The sequence below is a fragment of the Cygnus atratus genome, chromosome 20 (genome assembly GCF_013377495.2).
Source record: "Cygnus atratus isolate AKBS03 ecotype Queensland, Australia chromosome 20, CAtr_DNAZoo_HiC_assembly, whole genome shotgun sequence".
NCBI lineage: Eukaryota > Metazoa > Chordata > Aves > Anseriformes > Anatidae > Cygnus > Cygnus atratus.
In genome coordinates this window covers 3358664-3377901 of record NC_066381.1, presented here as the reverse complement: position 1 = coordinate 3377901, position 19238 = coordinate 3358664, and the positions used below count along the sequence as shown (strand labels likewise).

General features: G+C 48.1%; 1 protein-coding gene across 18 annotated transcripts in view; it reads left to right on the top strand.

The window, feature by feature from the left end:
* Positions 1-18108, top strand: part of CLIP2 (CAP-Gly domain containing linker protein 2) — an 80798-nt gene extending 62690 nt beyond the window's left edge. For 12 of the 18 annotated variants that reach the window (XM_035559246.2, XM_035559244.2, XM_050714840.1 and 9 more), the window contains 8 exons: positions 1290-2234; positions 5890-5947; positions 7580-7663; positions 8078-8234; positions 8733-8892; positions 9488-9673; positions 13387-13449; positions 14082-18108. In XM_035559246.2, the coding sequence (XP_035415139.1) occupies positions 1290-2234; positions 5890-5947; positions 7580-7663; positions 8078-8234; positions 8733-8892; positions 9488-9673; positions 13387-13449; positions 14082-14093 (1665 nt within the window). In that variant the 3' untranslated portion in view covers positions 14094-18108. Of the gene's footprint in view, positions 1-1289; positions 2235-5889; positions 5948-7579; positions 7664-8077; positions 8235-8732; positions 8893-9487; positions 9674-13386; positions 13450-13904; positions 13970-14081 lie in introns of all 18 variants that reach the window. The other 6 variants (XM_035559238.2, XM_035559239.2, XM_035559241.2 and 3 more) reach the window with 1 other exon arrangement.
* The last annotated feature ends 1130 nt before the right edge of the window (positions 18109-19238 follow it).

Genomic DNA, 19238 nt, shown 5'->3' with positions numbered 1-19238 from the left:
ATTAACATGCCGGAATAATACCTGCAACCCTGCACAATTCATTCTGCCTAGAGGCTCCCCGAGGCTGCGATAGGAAATAACATTGCAATCAGCATTCCCTGTGCCCCTGCTCCAGCCGTGGGAGCTGCGATTTGAGGTGGAGGATAGCAGTGGTGAGTCCAGGTGGAGCAGCTCTGATCCTCGGCCACGCTGAGCCAGCAGCAGGACGTGCTGCCTGTATGAACTGTGTGCCCAGTCCTAAATGCAGCCCCATGTGGGGGGAAAAAAAGCTTTTTCATGCTGTTGTTGTGCGGTGTGGGAAGCAGCAAACTTGCTCCGGTGAGCCTGCTTCCCATGTAATGGATTTGTTAGAGCTGTGGAAAACGCAAATGTGGGGTTTTTCCAAAGGGCTAAATGGTTCGAATGCCCCTGTGCCCATCTAAAAGCAAAAACACCCAGCCTCCCGGGCTGGCAGTTAGCGGGGGAAATGGCGAATGAAATGGAATTGATCGCTTGTGTTTTGACACTGGAAGATTTACTTGGTTTCTTGGTTTCTTCAGCCTTTTTCTAATATTTCACCCTGTCAAATCTCCTCTTCTATATCCATCGCCACAGCACGCTGAACTCCCTGTGACCAGCAGGTAGTTCAGCCCCGTTAGGCTGTGTTCAGACTGTCAGGCACCAACCCACAGACCTTATGCTCAGTGTTAACCATGGCTAGATTTATTGTCTTGCATCCTCTAGCCTTCTGTGTCGTTTTTTACTTTGCTAACTCTAACAAGTACTCATATGTAAAATCCCTTCTCCTTTTTACACCAGGGTAAACAAATTACACTGCAGGTGTGGGGTCTGTAGGCTGAGGATTGCTGAGCACGAAGGGAAACACGATATGTTTAATGCTGGTTTCAATGCTTGTGATACTCCTGCATGTGCAGTCACATTTCCTCTGTGCATCATCTGGCAAGATGCCTGGTCTGGAAATATAATGGCCTTTCGGGACATTATTTTTCATAAACTGCTGTTGCTGCTCTCTAGCAAATTTCAAGGGTTATTTCAAAGGTATGTGTTTATCTCTTGAAAATAAGAGGTTCGTATTCGAAAAACAAATTGTAACTGGCACAAAGGCATAGCAGCTAGCTATAATTACCCTGGTGCAAAACTGTACTCAGATTGGAGGGCGCTGGGTTTTCTTTTTATTTGAACCTTGACTAATGTACTTTGGATTTACTTCCACTGAAGCACGTTTGCTAAAGGGAAGAGTGTAGCGATGAGAGGTGGGCACTGACTTTGTCTTCTCTGTCACGTTGCAGCTAACCACGGTAGCAGAGAAGTCCAGAATCCTGCAGCTGGAGGAGGAGCTGAGCCTCAGGTGCAGCGAAGTGGATGAGCTCCGGCAGTGCCTGAGGAGCTCTCACCAGGCAGAGGCTCCCGAGCATCACCTTGGCTTGCAGTCAGAGGCTCTTCGGTTACGTGATCAGCTGCTGTCTGCCAACAAGGAGCACCAGAAGGAGAGCAGCCAGCTAAAGGAGAAGTACGAGAAGACACTAAAGAAGTACCAGCAGGAGATGGAGAAGCTGAAAGCCATCAATGAGAAGTATTCGCAAGAAATCGTTGACCTAAAGCATAAGGTTCAGCAAGCCACTAACGAGAACATGGGGCTCATGGACAACTGGAAGTCCAAGCTGGACACGTTAGCTTCTGACCACCAGAAGTCTCTGGAGGACCTCAAAGCCACACTGAACACTGGCCCCGACACCCAGCACAAGGAGATCGTGGAACTGAAGGCAGTGGTGGAGAGTATAAAGATGGAGCACCAGCTTGAGCTGGAGAACCTGAAAGCAAAGCATGACATTGAGACAGCTGTTCATATAAAGGAGAAAGAGAGCCTCAAACTGAAGTTGCAGGAGGCTGTGGATGAAGTGGAAAAAAGCAACAGCAACTGGAAAATGCAACTGGAAACCAAAAGCAATCAGCACCTTCTTGAGCTCCAAGATATGAAGGACAAGTGTCGAGATGCGGAGCTGAGGGTGCATGAACTGGAGAAACTTCACAGTGAATATAAAGACCAGACACAAGCAATAGCTTTCTTGAAAGAGCAGATTTCTTTAGCTGAGAAGAAGATGTTGGACTATGAAACGCTACAGAAAACAGAAGCCCAGAGCAAACAGGAGATCCACAGACTGCAGGAAAAAGTGCTTGTCTTAGAGAACAAGCTGCAGTCCATGGAAGCTCTGCATCCTTCTCAGCATGCAAATGTATGCTTTTCGGGTCACTTTGCTTATTTGTTATCACTGTTAATAACACTTCCTAGGGGTAGTGCTCAGCTGCGGTCTTGTGCAACTCACTGAGGCTTCTGTGCCTCAGAGTATTTGGATGTTTTTAATTTCCATTGATAATGCTTTTTCTGCAGAGCATCTCCACGCTGAGGGGTTTCTTCCCGTTCTTGAAAGCCAGTACAGTGGCACGGGTAGAAAAGTGAGAGTTGAGAGAAGCAAGTGGGCCACATCTGGGTTTGAGGCTACATTAGTTCTGTGGCAGCAGAATAGGGCTGTCACGGTTTGGTAGAAGCAGACTCATTCTGAGCAAGCAGCGTTCTTAGCTGGAAAAGCATCATTTCTACAATAAGTCTGTCCTCCAAGGAGCTGCAGCAGCCTCGGTGCAGTATCAAGCAAGGCCCTTTAGGGGTAGGTGGAGGACAGGGTGAAAAAAGAGGCATTGCCCATGCTGAGAGAGAATGCATGGCTTGCTCAGGGTGTGGAGCATGATTTGAGAGCCTCTGTTAGGGGGACTGAGCCGATGTGTTGGATGGAGGGTGTGTGCCAGCAGCGTGGCCTCACAGCATATTAAAGAGACAGGGAAAATGCTGCCTGTGAGGATTGTAGCGGAAATGCTGCTAGCAAGGGTCAGGGTGACACCAAGCCTGGAAAATAAAATTGAATGAGAGTCCTGAGCCTCCCAAGGAAGGCTAGAATAAAAGCAGTAGTAATATAAAGAGATCAATTTCTTTTTTGTGACCTTTGTGTGGTTTTGAGTCTTTTTTGTCTGTTTGCCATGGGATGTGATCCTGGCTTTGTGGCATGGCAGAGGGACATGTGTGTGTTTGTGGCTCGCTCACATCTTCTGCTCTAGAGTGAAGTGGGGAGATTGCCACTCCCGGTTCTAGACTGGACCCCTCTTTGTGTTTGGCTTTTGCATGAGAAATGAGCTAAAAGACAAGTTGCAAGTTGGCTCCATGGGGATGAGGAAAATGAAAACGAGCCATGAAATGCGCATGTTTTGAGAATATTCACTTGGTGTCTGTCCCTGGGGATACAATCTGTTCCGTGTCGAGGTGTCAATGAAGTGAACATAATGCCTGTGTTTAATTTTCCAACATGAGCAGTCCCACTGAAACCAGTCGCACTGCGAGGCAGCAAAGTCAAGCCCACGAATTACTGTTGGCCAAGTCAGAGCTTTGTGCCTGCAAAGAGACGTGCTCAGCTGGCTGGGAGAGGAAAGCCTGAGGAGGGATCTACAGCATTAGTGGTGTTTCAGGGGTTGCTCAACATATTTCCTCTAGTAAAGAGAGTCATGAACAATAAGTACAGCTGTGGCCCTGGGAGAAGCGGGTTGTTATTACAAGACATCACATATTATAGCCAAGATTTAAACAAGGATGAATGTAAAAGAAGAAACTGGAGGCTTGTTCCAGAGCCATTTAAATAAATGAGAGGGCTCTGGGGGACTTTATTGGTGTTGGATTAGAACCAGGGAGTCTTGAAATAATTATTTTAAGTGTGTGTCAATTAAAATCAGGAAAACATGGGAAGAAATGCATGGGCGAAAACTTTTGAGTGTCATAGGGTAAATTCTATTTTAAAAAGTCATAGCTAATTTAATGTGACTGTAGTATTAACTATCCAAATATTTTAAGCAAACAAATGTGTCTTGTGATTGAATGTGCCTTCTTTCCTTCAAGTGAGAGCCATAACTCTGTTTCCAAAGAGCTGTTAAATAACTTTCCGTACCAGAAGTACACCAGGCAGGATATTTCTCCCCCCTTTGGGTGTGCTCCTGTTTCTGCTAAAGCCGTATCCTGCAGCACACGCAAGCTCCTGGGGCTTGACCTTGGGGCTTTCAGCAGCGATGGCCGCAGCAGCTGCTGGATGGGAACCATGTGCTCAGGTCCCAAAGAAGGCTGCTGGCCCTGAAGAGGCTTCAAGTGCTGAATTTTAGCCTCTGCAATGGGAAGTTTGGGTTTTAATCGCTGCTGTCAGCTGTTAGAAGACATGGGCTGGTAGTTGCATGGTACCAAAATTGGACAGGTATCAAAATTTCTTGCTGATGACTTACCTGAATCTATCTTTAGATGAAGCCTGGAATCTAGGAAATGGGTGTTAGGCAGTTGTGTGCAGCTGAACGGTGCTGTAAGGCAGAAACTGTTTGGTGCAGGGAGAAGTTACCCTGACGGGGGCAGAGGTAAAGTCTCCTGGGATGGGTCAGATGTCCCTTGGGCTGGGGATTGTGCAGTGGCCACCCTCTCTCCAGGGTGTTTGGGATTGCCCTGGGATCTCCTAGCCGCTTGCACTGGCTCTGGAGAGGTGTGGTGTAGGATTTTGTGGGAAAAGAAGAAGAAACGGGAAGGGATGCGAATGACAGGATCCCCAACTAGATGACAGCCTGTGCTTCTGGTGGGTGACCGTGCAGGACTGAAACCAATGTCCCTGAGAGCACACTCACATCTTCTTGCTGTTGTGGCTTAGTTCCCGTGGAGCCTGGGCATAGTTTGATGCCATTTGTCTTGCTTTCTCATGGGACTGTCACTTTAGAGCAGGAAGGCAGGCAGTTTTTGTGCCCTTCCTGAGGTTTTCAACAATGCTGAGTGAACGCCTGCAGGGTTTTTATTGGCATTATTAACGTTGCAGGCAGCATGATTCTGTTGGCAGTCTTGTGGAGCTAAGCCTGTGTGCTTCATGTGCAGGGTACCTGTGGGTAGCGCTGTGTTACTCCAAGATGTCCACCTAACGAAGTGTATTTGCACCTGATGAAAAGAAAGATCTCTTCCATGTTCAAGGCTCACTGAGATGACAGATAAGATGGAGATCCTCAAGCATTGTTTTGAGTGGGGGAACTTGCAGCATTGGTGACAGTGGGATGTGTCACCAATTTGGGACAGTGTCACCAATGGGATTGGTGACAGAACAGTCATCCTAAAGGGTGTGTTTTATGGAGAAGTGCCGGATTAGGAGACTAAAATACTAATATACCTGCATTGCTGGCTGAGTCGAGCTGTATTTGCAAGGCTGTGAGCTCTGCAGTCACACTTTTTATTGCAGTATGAGCAAAAGAGGGTGGGGAAAAGACAGAATCCTCTATCTGGACCAGCATTTGCTTTTAATCAATATCATTTGTTATCTATTAGTTATTATCTTATCAACATTTTATTGCTGTTCTTACAACTTTGGATGCAGTTAGATTCGTTAGAAGCCAAGGAAAACTTTGCCTGAAAGGCCTCAAGATGAATGCTGAGGAGCACTTGCAGCCTTTGTTCAGGCTGAATGTTGGCCATCATTAGCCCCAGGAGACTGGTCTGTATCAGAGCAGCTCTTCCATTGCTCTGAGCACGTGGAAACTGGACCCAGAGCTCGGGGGGGAAGTCCGATCCCTTCTCCCTTTGGGGTGAATCTCACTGCTGTGCTCAGTCAGCTCTTGCTTGTGGGCACTCTCAAACAATAGCTGTTTACCTTCAGTAGTACCCAACTGTAGAAGCAGCTCCACAAAAGCCTTTGTTTCCCACTAAGAGGGGTGTAAAACATCCTAACACAGATGCCAGGTAGACTTCTGCTTGGATGGGGCTTTGTGGCTCTTGGTTTTGCTTTGAATCCTTGGGTTAAGGGCTGTTCTATCTTTCATATTTTATATTTATTTCAGATGATTGAAACTAATGACATTTCAGAAGAAAAGATAAGGATGAAGCAAACTATGGAAGGTATGACACTGTTCTTTTTGTCATGGAGCACCCTGTCCTAGGGACCCTTTCTCTGACTTCCTGCTCTTGCAGGCACAGCTGTGTGAAAGGGGCTTAGGAAGTCATTTCATCTCCTATTTTGCTGCGTGGCAATTGTTGTCTGGCTCTTCTCTGCCCTCTAAACTGAGCAAACGTAGAGGTGGATGTTTGTTTTTGTTGCACGCTCACCATATAGGTGGTGCAGGTTGGAGACAGATCTGGGGAAATGGGCACACTCCATCCCATCAGGGATTTTACAGCAGGTAAAATGCAGTCACTAAATGTAATTTGTATCTACCATTAGCAGTACTCTCCTAGAAACTTTTCTTTAAGCTTACTAAAGCTCACTATAAATCAAATCCATCCTTTGAATAAAGGCCAAAGCTTAAGCACTAAGGAAAATTGTGTAACGTAGCTTTGAAATTGAATTGTGTTCAGCCTCCCTCACAAAGCTGTAACAGCAATCCCAGCAACAGCAGGCCTGGCAAGGTTACAGCTGCATGGCCCCGGCAGTCTCTGGACCCTCGCTCTTGGGAGTGATGTGCTGCCACATTGCTGTGGGTGGCTTGGGTCTGGGGCTGTTTGGGGCTGATGCGAGGTGCTCCCAGGTCCTGTCTTCCCTTGTTCATTCCCAGGGGACTCGTTTTCTTATTCCGTATTTCCTTAGGATTGCTTTTAGAAGAGAAGTCTTTCCAGTGTAGATCACAAAGGTGATCTTAAACCACTAACTTGTCACTTCTCTTTTCAAATGTGACTCGTGGTGTCATAGCTTTCTCTCAATTATGCACCTCTAAGGCTTCCATTCTCTGTACAGCCCTTTAAGTCCCGCTAAGGATGTAGCAATCTAAACAGATTACTGTGACTCTCCCAGTAACTTATATTTTACCCGGTAGGAATTAGGTTAGTTTGAGTATTTGTCTGGTTTTGTGAATTCAGACAGGGGTGCTTACTCCTATTTCCATATGCTGCTAGTGCTTGCTATATATTAGTGTCTCACATAGCTGGTTTTGCAGGTACAGGTTGATGTGTATGTTGTACCAAATTGTATGCTGATTGACAAGGCATTGTGCCTCATGAGGGCAGAATGTAACCAGGTCCGTCAGCCACCACTCTTAAAATGCCTGCTCAGTTCATGCTCATGTGGCCTCATGCTGAATGAACTACATACAGGATGTACTTTAAAGACAGACTTGAATCTTAAAAGCATCATGCTTCAGATCTACAGCTCTTGAGTGTGGAAATACAGTTCCAGATTAAAAAAAAAAAAAAAAAAAATCTCTTGAAACAGTGTCTGCCTTCCAGTGCAGTGGGTAACCCAAGGAAATGTGCTGAAAGATTTTTTTATTTTTTTCCTGTGTGTTTTTTATTAAAGTTTCATTCTTATTTATTTTTTCCCCATTGTGTTTTCTTTCTTAAACCTGTCCAATACAGCCTCCTAGCTCTGTATCCTGCCTGCTAATGCCTGGATAGGGTGAGAGGCAGTGAGCAATGCCCCTGTCACACCTCCTGTCTGGCACTATGCTCCCTGACCCGTACCCCACGCTCCATACCTTCCTGATTTGCACAGTGTTTTCCAGGCTTCTAATCTCCCTTTTTCTTTTCATTCGCTTAAAGACCTCCAAGACAAGCTGAGTAAACGAGACAAAGAGGTGTCATCACTGGTGTCCCAGACTGAAACCCTAAGGGCCCAAGTAAGTGGTAAGTTTCCCTAATCCTGTGCCAGTGGGAACAAGGCGTTTCTCTGCTCGTCCTTTGTACTTTTGTTAACAATGGCCCAGGTGCTCAAACAGGCAGGTGTAAGACATGACACTGCCTGCCTGTTAGTGGGCATCGTTGCTAAGAATTTGTTCAGGGGATTCAGTCCGTGAAGAGAACAAATCCAGCAGAAGGCATTTGTATGAAGTGAGGAGGGGTTTGGGCTCGCTGAATGTCAAAAGCTGAAAGAAATAGAGCTGGGTGTGTTGTCTCTGAGATCTCCCCTTAAGCAGGGCCAGATCCAGAGCTCACCAGGCCTGTGTTTCTAGAAGTGGGAACTGGGGAAGGCAGAAAGTAGAAATGTGAGTAAAGAAATAAGCAACCTTTCTTCCTCCCTGTATCCTCTGCTTCTCTTAGCTTTGGAAAATAAGTGCAAAATTGCAGAAAAGAAGGCAGATTCAGTGTTAAAAGAGAAGAAGAGGCTGGAAGGTGAGCTGGAAGCCTTGACCAAGAAAACACACGATGCTTCGGGGCAGCTGGTCCTGATTAGCCAGGAGCTGCTCAAGAAGGAAAGGTCAGTGTGTGGGCCTGAGGGACAGGAGCTGGTGACGGGGTGGGTGGGTGGTATGTGTTCAGAGTCCTGTAACTCACCCCGAAAAGAAATCTCCAGGTTGAACTGCTGAAATCCAGCCCCTAGTTTTCCTATTCATGAGGGAATTTGGTTAAAAACAGGGGCAATTGATTACTGGAGGGATTGCCCTTTCACCGCTCATCAGGAGCGGCAAGATGCAGCTCAGTGCCCATATGGGTGCTGAATATCATCATCTACCAGTCAGCTGAGCTGGCTGCTACCCTGCTGTGAAACATGGTGCCTTTGGGGGTCTCAGACTCTTCAAAGCTGGCACAAAGAGGGGGAGAGGAGATCTGGAGCCCCTGTAGAAGTGGGAGTTGGGATGGGTTTGCTGGCTTGCCTTTCCTGGGGTTTGTAGCAAAGGTGAGAGGGAGCCTGGCACTCCAGTGCCAGTGGTGTGCAGCCTCTGGAGATGTCTTCACCTCTTTCTGCTTCTTCCAGGAGCCTGAATGAGCTGAGAGCACTCTTACTGGAGGCAAACCGGCACTCGCCGGGGCCAGAGCGGGACCTGAGCCGGGAGGTGCACAAAGCAGAGTGGCGGTTGAAGGAGCAGAAGCTCAAAGATGACATCAAAGGGCTGCGAGAGAAATTGGTCGTGCTGGTGAGAGCATCAAAACCAACCCCTCCTGGCTTTGGCCAGGGGTTTGGAGGGGTTCTGTGCTGTTCTGGGAGGATGTTAGCACTTCACCTTTACTCCAAGTTATGAGGCTTGCTGTCATTACTAGTGAGCTTCTGATGGGAACTTCCATGACTCTCCCTGTGAGCTGTGGCCTGGCCTAGCAGCACCTCATTAAGCAATGAAATGTCCATCTGTCCTCCACTGTTTCCCTGTTCCCACAGATTTTAGATCCATGGCTAAACAGGGCTAAAATCTTTGGCAGAAATTGAAAGCCAGTCAGTTTCCCCCATATTGCTTATTCCTAGATCAGAAGATGTGTAAAATAGTGCCCTCTAATTCCAGTGTACTTCAGTGGCCTCCAGTGGTTGAAACATGAATAATTTGTTTGAATTCTGTTGGGAATAAATTTGAGCTTCTGCTGGTTGCATTTGATATGATTGCCTTTAGAGTTGTGCTCTGACCCCATCTACTGTTGAAATCAAAACGTGGTTATATTAGTTACTGCAGATTTGTGCTCTGTTTTGTTTCTGTGGCTATAGTTTTGTATCTAGAGCTTTTTTCTCGTCGTTTTTATAAGGACAAGGAAAAATCAGTAACGGATCAGAGGCGATACTCCCTGATTGACCCCTCCTCGGAGTCAGAAGTGATCCGGCTGCAGCACCGGCTGGTCAGCACGGAGGATGTGCTGCGCAACGCGCTGGAGCAGGGCCACCAAATGGAGAAGCTCATGGAAGCAATGAGGCTTTCCTCAGAGAAAACACAGGTAGAGCACTCATTTCCCAGGTCACTCAGCCCTCGGCAGTTATCTGTCCTGAGCAATCCCCTGGGATCCCTCCCTGTGCTGTGGGAGGTGATGCAGTCAGCTGTTTTTTTTTTTTCCTTTGGCTAGAAGCAGCCTGGCAAGATTCTCTTCTCTCAGATGTTGTTTAAAACTAACAAAAGCCTTGCTAGTTGGTAATTACAGATCCTTTTGTGCTCTGTAAGAATGGCTGCTAAAAGTGGCATTTTAAGGAAGGTTGCAGTGTGAGTAACTGTTCTCTGTGTACAGTGATGTGGTGGCTGCATACCTCTGCACTACAGGCACAGATCTCCTGAAAGATTTTGGGGAGAATTAAATTCACCCAGACAGGACTGCGTTTCCTTGCCCATGAACAATGGAAGAAAGTTTACGTACAGGTTTTGCCATCTCTCTTTGAGAGAGAGGTAATGGTCTAGAGTACTCTTTGGGATGCGTTGTAGTTGTTTCCAAACAGCTGTCTGAAGAGAGAAATATTTCTTTTTTTGGATTTCAAAACAAAATAAATTGCAAGCCGTCATTAGGAAAATTTCTTAAGTGTCCTTATTCTTCCTATACTGTCCTTAACTTCCGTACTATAAGTGTTCTGAAGGACAGTGTCCTTCAGAACACTTATAGTACGGAAGTTAAGCATTTCTGCCATGTCTGTTCTTTGAGAGGATTGTCTTGCAGTCCTCAAGCACAAACTTTAGAGCTGACTCTGGGAACATGTTTTCCATTTCTTTTATGAGCTCCTGGAGGCATCTGTATCTGTTCTAGGTTTGCTTCTGTACCATTAATGTTCCTGTTCAAGTCACTCTTCTCTTCCTGACTTACTCTAGTATCCCCTTGCTTCTTCTGAGAAAAGCAAAACTGCTTCTGTTGTTGTCTTGCATCCTTTTTTGTGAAAATGAAGGCTGCAAATAAACTGATTCTTCATGTTTGGCCTCTTCTATCTCGTACCTGTGGTGTCTAAGCCCTGACTGATTCCTCCTGTGAAGTGACCTGCCCCTCATGCCAAGCTTTTAGCTTCATGTCCTTTTTTTCTCTTCCAGTTGTATTTTCTCTTGTCTGCAATCAGGTCATGGCCCTCAGAGGCCAGATGCAGAGTGCTCCTCTGATACTTTTCACTTAAATTCTGAACTGGAAAACTTCTTTCTTGTGCAGTAATGAGCTACAATTCGGGCAGACACCTTGGAATAGTACAGAACAAGCCAGTAGACAGGGAGAATGGGCAGAGAGTTTGTTTTACCCAGCGCAGGTGGGAGTTGGGGGGGGTAACTTGGGGTATCATGTACCCTCCTCTCTCACTATCTTCCGTACAGTTAGCAGGCTCTCCAAACAGCTGTTTGCATGGAGGAGAGCACAAGGTAAAAGCTGCAGCCCTGAAAGCCTTGCTGTCTCAGCTGAGCATCAGACTGCTGCAGACGGTCTCTTTATATCCCGCGGTGCAGCAGCCGTCTGCCAGCACCAGACAGGACAGCTGCAGTGGTGATGACAAGTTTGTGGCAGTCCAAGACATGCTATAATCCTGTCAGTACCCCAGAGTTACTTTAGCTTCTCCTGTAATTGCTATGTGTCAAATGAAAATGCATCGTGACAACCTCATCTGTTGTAAGCTATGGGAGGGGCGGGAGAAGTTGTTCTCTGTTTGCTTTAATGCCGAGTCCCTTGAGAACAGGAAATCCTCCTGTTCACATTCCTGTCTCCAGAGGTGGTGCAGGTGGTAATTATTTTTTCCCCAGCTGTAGAAAATAACTAATCTTAAATAAAGTGAATTGGAATGGACCTTATGAGGTCAGCTAATCTATCCCCGGTATTACTTTGATACTTTCATGCTGAAGAAATCCCGGAGATACAACAAGATAGTATTATGCTTTCAAATACAAACTGCGGTATCAAGAGACAGAGAGGGGATTACTGAGGGAAGTTAAGCTTCAAACTTCTATTGATGTCAGATTTTTAAAGTGTCTAAGTTACAAGGAAGTCTGGATCAAAGCGCTCTGGTTTCAATATGATGTCTGTTCATCCTTTCTCCTATAAAGGGGAGTTGTTAACCAGGGGCTTTTGGGCTGAGCCTGAGGACATTGCTGGCCTAAAGAGATCGTGGCACAATGGTTTGGGAACTGATGTTTCTTCTCTAGAAGCCACATCTCTGCTCTAACCCATTCTGCACTACCTTCTGACCTCCTGTCTCCTCTCTGCCAGCAGCAGCTGTTGCCCAGGGATCTGGCTTGGCATTGCTCTCCCTTTGTCTGCAAAGCCTTCACAGCATGCTCAAGGAGGAAATCTCCAATTACCACAAGCTGCTGCTGCTCTTCCTTTGCAGGCTTAGTCAGCCACTGCTCTGCAGCCCTTGATGTGCATGGCTGGCCTTGCTATTAGACAAGGAGGTGCAGGAGCTGAGGGAGCATAATGGCACTCTGTGTCTTCGTCTCATTGTCAGCTAATTGCTGCCTTGCTGTTTCTATGTCTGCAGCTGCAAAGTATTTGTCCTGTAATAGAGGAAGAGGCTCTTTCTGTTCTACATGTCTTGGGAGACCCTGATCTTGCAGCTTTGCAGGAAATGACAAGGATTTGGCACTCAGACCTTTTTCTGAGAGAACTTGTAGTGATTGTGCAGGGAGCTTTTTTATTTAATTTGAAGCAAATTACACCACTTTGTGTTCATTATTGTGATCGTGTACTGAGACCAAATTTCAAACCTGTTTCCTGGCACCTGAAAGCTGCTCAGTGTGCAGATTGGGTGTGCTGCGGGCAAGGTCAGATATATTGCTTCGCACAAGGCCTGTATTTCCCCCTGGCCATGGGTGCAGTACCCCAAGGCTGAGTGACCAGTGGCATCATTCTTGCCATCCATCCAGGCAAGCAGTGCAGGCTCTCAAAGCAGAGCTCAGTTTGTCTCTGTCTGGTTTTCCTGCCCAAGCTAACCCTCAGTTCTGTGGAATTGATTATGCACCTTCATGCACCGTCAAAGCAAGAACAGTAGCTGGGACTCCTATACGATGGGTTTTAAAATATGATGGGTTTTAAACCTTGCAGTCTTGTCTCCCTGTAACTTCTGGTTTTGCTGTCACCAGCAATTCACCAACTGTGAATCTGATTACTGAGACCCAAGCAACTGACATCTGGCATGCTGTGTCTTCAAGCTGCAGCTTTCTTCCCTTGTTTGTGCTGGTTGTGCTGTCATTTTGAAGCTGAAGGGCTCCATATTGTCCCTCCTAAAGAAACGTTATAAATGTTTAAAGTTCTTGTGCTTTCTAAAGATAGAACAGCTTGTCCTGGCTGCCAGACTCGTCCCCAGAGATGGGAAATGGGGAACGGCAAATGTCCTTTTTGCTGCTGTGATGTTCCCTGTGCTGTGTTTTGCAGCTAACGCTGCCCTTGGCTGATGGTTTGTTTACCAGGATTTAAGAGTCAGAAGTGAAGAGCTGCTCTGTGTCCATGTAGGAACCCAGGGGATATTTTATAGCTGGGAAGGACACAATCCCCCACGTGGGGATTGGGCCAGGATGCAGAGATCAGAAAATTTCTTGCCAAAATTGATGTGGGATTTTTGCATTCCCCTTTCCTTGCATGGAGTGGCTGCTGAGTGTTGGGCTGCTAAGAGAGGAGAAGGCAGTCTTGCCAGACCTCAGCCCTCGTAGGCAAACGCTGGGCTCTGTCTCTCTTCAGTAAATATTGTCTGTTCTCTGTTGCAGACTGTTGGAAATTCTGGGTCTGCTAATGGGATTCACCAGCAGGATAAATCCCACAAACAAGAGGTAAGCTATAAGCAGAATGTTGTTTAAAACTGTGACTGCTTGGTGTGATTTCTTGCCTGCTGTGCTGGGGACAGGGCTTGAATGGAGGCAGGTCTGCCAGCAAAGCTTGACCATGTCATTTCCAGTGAGAACACGGGGCTTTGCACAACCCTGGTTCCCAAGTGTGGTGGGAACATCATCTTACTGTTAAAAGTTCTCAACATCATCAGGAAGATGCTAGTGAGAGGCATGCTGAGGGACAGTAGGCACTTGCTCTAGGGGAATGCACTTGGAAGAGAGCTTCTCTTCCATCTCCTGGGTCAGTACCTATAGGACTCCTGTCGGGATCAGCTAGGACATGCACTTTACGTGCCAACCTTTAAATGGGTGGCATTCCTGGGACATGCCCTGTTGGTGTCCCCTATTCTTTATGATGTAGGGCACGGTCTGTAGCCTCAAACTTCATGTCGTTACAGGCAGGATGGCCAGCCTGAGGAAGAGGCAGTGTGGCCTGCTGGGCAGTGCAGGGGGTCAGGGCATGGTGAGCCTGAATTCCCTACTCCTGGCATCTAATTCTGTGGCTTAGTTTCCCATTTTGTAAAAAGACCTCTGTGCTTCCCCTCATTTCACTAACTAGGTCTCTTTTCTTCCAGGAGAAGCTCTGATAGAGAAGAGGTGGAGAGGATCATTTCATGCCAGTATCAGCTCCTGTGCACAGTCAGGAAAACCAATACCGCATCTGGCTTTAGCACCTCCAAAAGACTAGACACAGTATTTTCACTTTAAAGCAGGACAATGTTTATAATGTACTAACTGATGTAATCAGGACAATCCTGGAGTCCAGTTTTCCAAGACAGCCGTTGTTCCAGGAGGAAGCAGAAAGATCTCTCTGGGTTTGGTTTCTTACCTGTATTGATTTTGACTGTGGAATTTGTATTGTTTGAGCTGCCCTTGCCCCACTGTCTGATGTGATCTGGGTCACAGCTGCCCCCGATGGTAGCTGAAGTGTCAGTGAGTCCCTGTAACCCCACAGGAACTGCAAAGGGATCTGTTTGTGGTGTTAAGCTCCAAAGCACGTGCCCAGAGGTAGCACGCTTCCCCCATGGTCTGTCCCTTCCCTTCCACCCACCCCAGTGTCTTGAAGACCTGCACAAGCGAGTGAAACCTGCTGGGCTGATGGTTCACACCGGTACGCGTAGGCTGAGGAGGACGGCGTGTGGGGAAGCGTCTCCTTCCTCGCCTGGCAGAAGACATCTGGTTCTGGAGCATGGAGGCTTCACTTAGTACTTGTATCATAGCATGTCATGGGAAATCTGGTTTTAGAGGGGTATTTATTTCATTTCTCACCCACTGCTGTGTGGGTAAGGAGCTGTGGTGGCTCTGAGATGAGGGGCAGGCACACCTCACTCAATTTTGGTTGGTCTCTCCCTGCAGAGGGGTCGCTGGGCAGGCCCAATGATACCTGGGCCGCAGCCAGGCTGCCCGGCCTGGTCTTCTTGGTTCACTTTCATCTTTTTTGGGTCTTCTGAGCACCAGGTTCCACAGCCAGCCACATCCCAGCATCCCCAGCCCGAGGGCTCCCTGCTGGCTGCAGTCAGTGTGGGACAGGTGCCTTGAGGAGGTGGTTCCCTCCTTGCCTGTTTAATTTAACAGCTAATTGGGGATTGCCTGCCCTTGGCTTTGGTATAGTGTCTGTCCCCTGCTTCTGGGAATGGAGGAAACTAAGGTGCTGCTGTGAGCATTCATGCAGGCTGTCTATATCTGATGGGTACAGAAATGCTGTGTGTGACATGAATACGAGCAAATGTATTACAGAAGGAATCCAAGTCTGGAGCCCGCACAGCTCTTGGGTCTGCGCAGGGCAGTGCAGGCCCAGGCAAGCACCCAAATTTGCAGTTGGGATCCTGAGCGTGCAGGTGGGTGCTGCTGTCTCCTTGTGCCATGACAGTGGGTACTGGCTGGCTCGCAAAGGAAGCATGTGGTTTCTTTGGTCTTGTTCCTTCTTCTGGAGGCTTTTCTCCTCTCTGCATCTTTGCACCACAGCTCCTGGGGATATTAGGATGGAGTAAGAGGAGAATATGCTCTTAAAGCTGTGAAACAGCATCCTATGAAAGAGTCCAGTTCAGCTTCACTGTTTAGTACTACAGGGAAAAATAATAGCAATATTTTACCAGGCTTCCCTTAGTGCCTGACTCCTCCAGTTTTCAGAAGCTCTTGTGTTATGAGTGGACATCCATGAACGAGAAGAAGAGAAGAGGCCACTGAGAGGAGATCTGAGCCAGGCCACGGGCAGACGAACACCACGGCATGTCAGCTTCATTTCTTCTTGCCCTGATTTCCTATGAAACTGTGCCACTTCTTCTTAGTGGGTTGCAAGGCTGCATCCGGGCTGCGATATAGTGCTGGGCCCTGCTCACTCGCTGCAGGACTGATGAGCTCTCCCCCCACTCGAAGGAAGAGAGAGGGAGCTGACTTCAGGGGAGTAAAGTGGGTCAGAAAACATGGCTTAAATCTGGCTCGGGGGGGGGGGGGGGGGGATGTGGGATTTAATTGGCTGGAAATGGTTCAAGTGGGATCCCATCCTGCCTTGTAGAAGTGTTTAATCAGTTCTTACTAATCACCAGGAAGATCACCACCAACCTGCCTAGCACTGGGATGTTTCAGGGGATCAAAATCCTTCTGGTTGGTGTATTCAACTCCATCACTTCAGAAAATCCCGGAGAGCGTTCCTTGTTACAGCTTGCAATAGCAAATACATCAGCAGGAGCTGCTGTCTTTAAGAATTTAGGGTTGGTGTTTCCCAAAGTTCTCCTGTTGGCTGAATGGCCCTGAAGTCACTGTCACAGCTCCTGATGGCAGCAGAGCGGGGACAATGCTGGGTGCTCTTTGCCCTGCTGCCTGTCTCCAAGCCCAGTGCTTCACGGACACCCACGGGTGGGAGAGCCCCTTCTGTTTCATAATTTATTTTCCACTTCCCTTGACGAACCTTTGGCTCCGCACAGGGCAGGATCCCCCAGGAGTGGTTCTGGGGAGCATGTATATGGCTCCATGAAGGAATTCCCGAGTCAGCACTGGTTCAGGCTGGGGGAGAAGCTGGCTCCTGCCTCCCCGCAGGGACTGTCCCCTCTGAGCGGCTCAGTCCCACGGCTCCTCCCGGTCAGCTTGGGTGAGACTGCAGGACAGCAGCAGATGGGTCAGAGCAGGTTTAAAGTTAATGCTGGTGGTCTTCTCCAGCTGTAAATAGCTGTGCTGTTCCCTATGGCTCAGCCAGGAGCTGATGGCACTTCTCAGCAGAGGCTGTGCCGAAAAGGGCAGCGGGGTGGAGCTGGGTCCCTTGTGTCCGTACCCCCCTTGAGGTGCAGGTCCATGGGAGCTGCTCCCTGGGTACAGGACACGTTATCACACACTCTGGGCTTCAGCTCACCCCTGTGAGGTGGCCGGGAGGGGGCTGGCCACCAGCCATGTCCTCCCTCACCAAAAGGCTTCCCAAGGATACCTGCCTCCGGTGGCTGCTCTGCAGAGGTTGTCAGAGACCAAGCTAGGGACAAACTTGGAAAGGACAAGGAGATTCCCCGGCTCCTCTATTTATTTGTAAGTTTAATTGCTATTTTTGCCTATTTGTGGTGGTGTATAAAGTATTTCTCAATATTTGGTCTTACTGGCTTTGTTCTTTGGGGGAGGTTTCCAAGGGCATTGCAGCGCTGATGCACCCATCTCTTGTCGTTGGTCAGGGACTGGTTCCTGTTTGTGCCTTTACTCCCCCTTTGGCTTCAGCCATGCTCTTGTCTCCATCCCGGAGAGCCGGCAGGGGGCTGCGTCCCCCCAGCACGGGGCAGGGTGCAGAGCAGGAGCTTGTCCCGTTCCCGCCAGGCTCCTTGGCTCACTACCACTACGGTTAGTGACAGATTTCTGCTGAAGGCTGAGAAATTCAGGTATATCATGGCTCCGTGCTGGGCAGGAAAACGTCCTGCTCCATCTTCAGTCATTTCTTCTATAACCCTCTTGACCAAAGGGTAAAAAAAAAATAAAAATAAAAATCAGTCTTGGTTGGTGATTTCAGCTTTATTCATCCTGCAACAGCTGAAGACCTGGACCAAGGGGCAGTACCCTGCTGCTGCCCTACTGCACGGTGGGGTGAAGGCACCAGCCCAGGCTTTTTGGCTCTTGCCTACCCCAGCGGTTCCTCTGGCTTGCAGAAGAGGTGCATGAGGGTTTCAATAAAACACAGTAATGCAAATGACACTGTAAACATCTTAACGAAAATTCCAGTACTCTGTTGTTTGGCAGCTTTAGCAGCTCAACACTATCTTGTAGGGAATTATTAATACACTAAGATCGTATAGGCCTCATGTAAGTTACCAGAATAAAGGTGATACTAGATGTGTAAATGGATGATAACCTTTTACCCGTACAGTATGTATTACAATTTTGTAGCTTAGTCATTTTTTGGCTATCGGATTTTGTTAGTATGATAAAAAAAAAAAAAAAAGACAAAAAAAAGGTTTGACTGCTAATGTCTATTTTGTTATGATTCATTTTATTTCTTCCTCTGTACAAAAGCTGTACAAATCTCGGTCTGTGTAACTACTACAGATATGTATTCATGTACCATCACCCCTGTCCTGGCTTGCTGGTGTGGTGAGCTCATTACTAAACAATAAACTCTGTGGCTGAAGTCAGGCACCTGCTGCTGCTCTCCCTCCTGTGGGATGAGAAGTGATGGGCACAGGCACATGGCCCTGGCCCTGCTCCCTGTGCCCCAGGTAAGGACCAGACCCTGCATCTTCCCCACCTGTCGGCTTCTCCTGGCCCCATGGTCAGGTGTCTTTGAGTCGTGGGGTGCTGGGAAACAAAGGCAAAACTGCAGAAGTTTGGACATTTCTCTGCTATAGGAAAAGAAGGGGCTGGAGATGGCTGCGCGGGGAGCACAGGGCACGGTCCTCGTCCAGCTTTGCTCTGGGGCTGGGTGCTCTTGTGCTCTTTGCTGGGCGAGCCCTTAGCTGCTGTTGAGCCAGGGCCTGACTTGGCAGGACCCCAGGAAGCAAGGAAACCTCTGTCTGTGCTTCTCCAGCGTTTCCACACTCCCATGGGCCATAGGCACACGGATGAACACTTGCCCCAAGACGACTTTCTCAGTACTGCACCTGTCGTATGACTTAAGAGGAAAAGGTGTTGCTGCCTTGCTGCCTTCCCAGCTGCTTTCTTTTTTTTTTATTTTGGTCCCCCAGATCCCTCTCCAGTGCACTCTGGCACCAGGAAGCTTTAGGCTGTTCCTGAACAGGGGCTGAGGTTTGCAGGCCTTGGCCTGATCCCAGGGCCAGGCCCCAAGAAAACTGCGCACAACAGGCAATGAAACCACACCACCAGGCACCGTTATCCCAGGCAGGGCAGTAAATGGGCTGTAGGATAGGGGCTGTGATGTTTTCCTGCTTTTTTTTTTTTTTTTTTCTGGGGGGGTGGTTCAAAGCAACCTAGGGCTTTTTGCTGCTTCAGCAGCACCCTCACCTTCTGCATTGCAAGGTGCTGGGGTCTCCTACAATAGCTGGACAAGAGCAGGGGGGCCCTCGTCACTGCATTGCTCATTTCAGGATCAGAGGGCGATTGCATCCACCGACTGCATGCTTCACTGACTGGAAGAATAATTCATTTGAGCTCAGCCTGGGAGAAATCTGAGCAGATGGAGGCTGGTGCCACTAGGGCACCCCCAGACACCCTACCCCCGGGGGTCTTTTCCACGTGCTTTTCTTCCACAGGCTGTTGCTCCTCACTGGTATCAGAGCCTAAAATGCTGCAGCAGCCCAGGAGGGTGG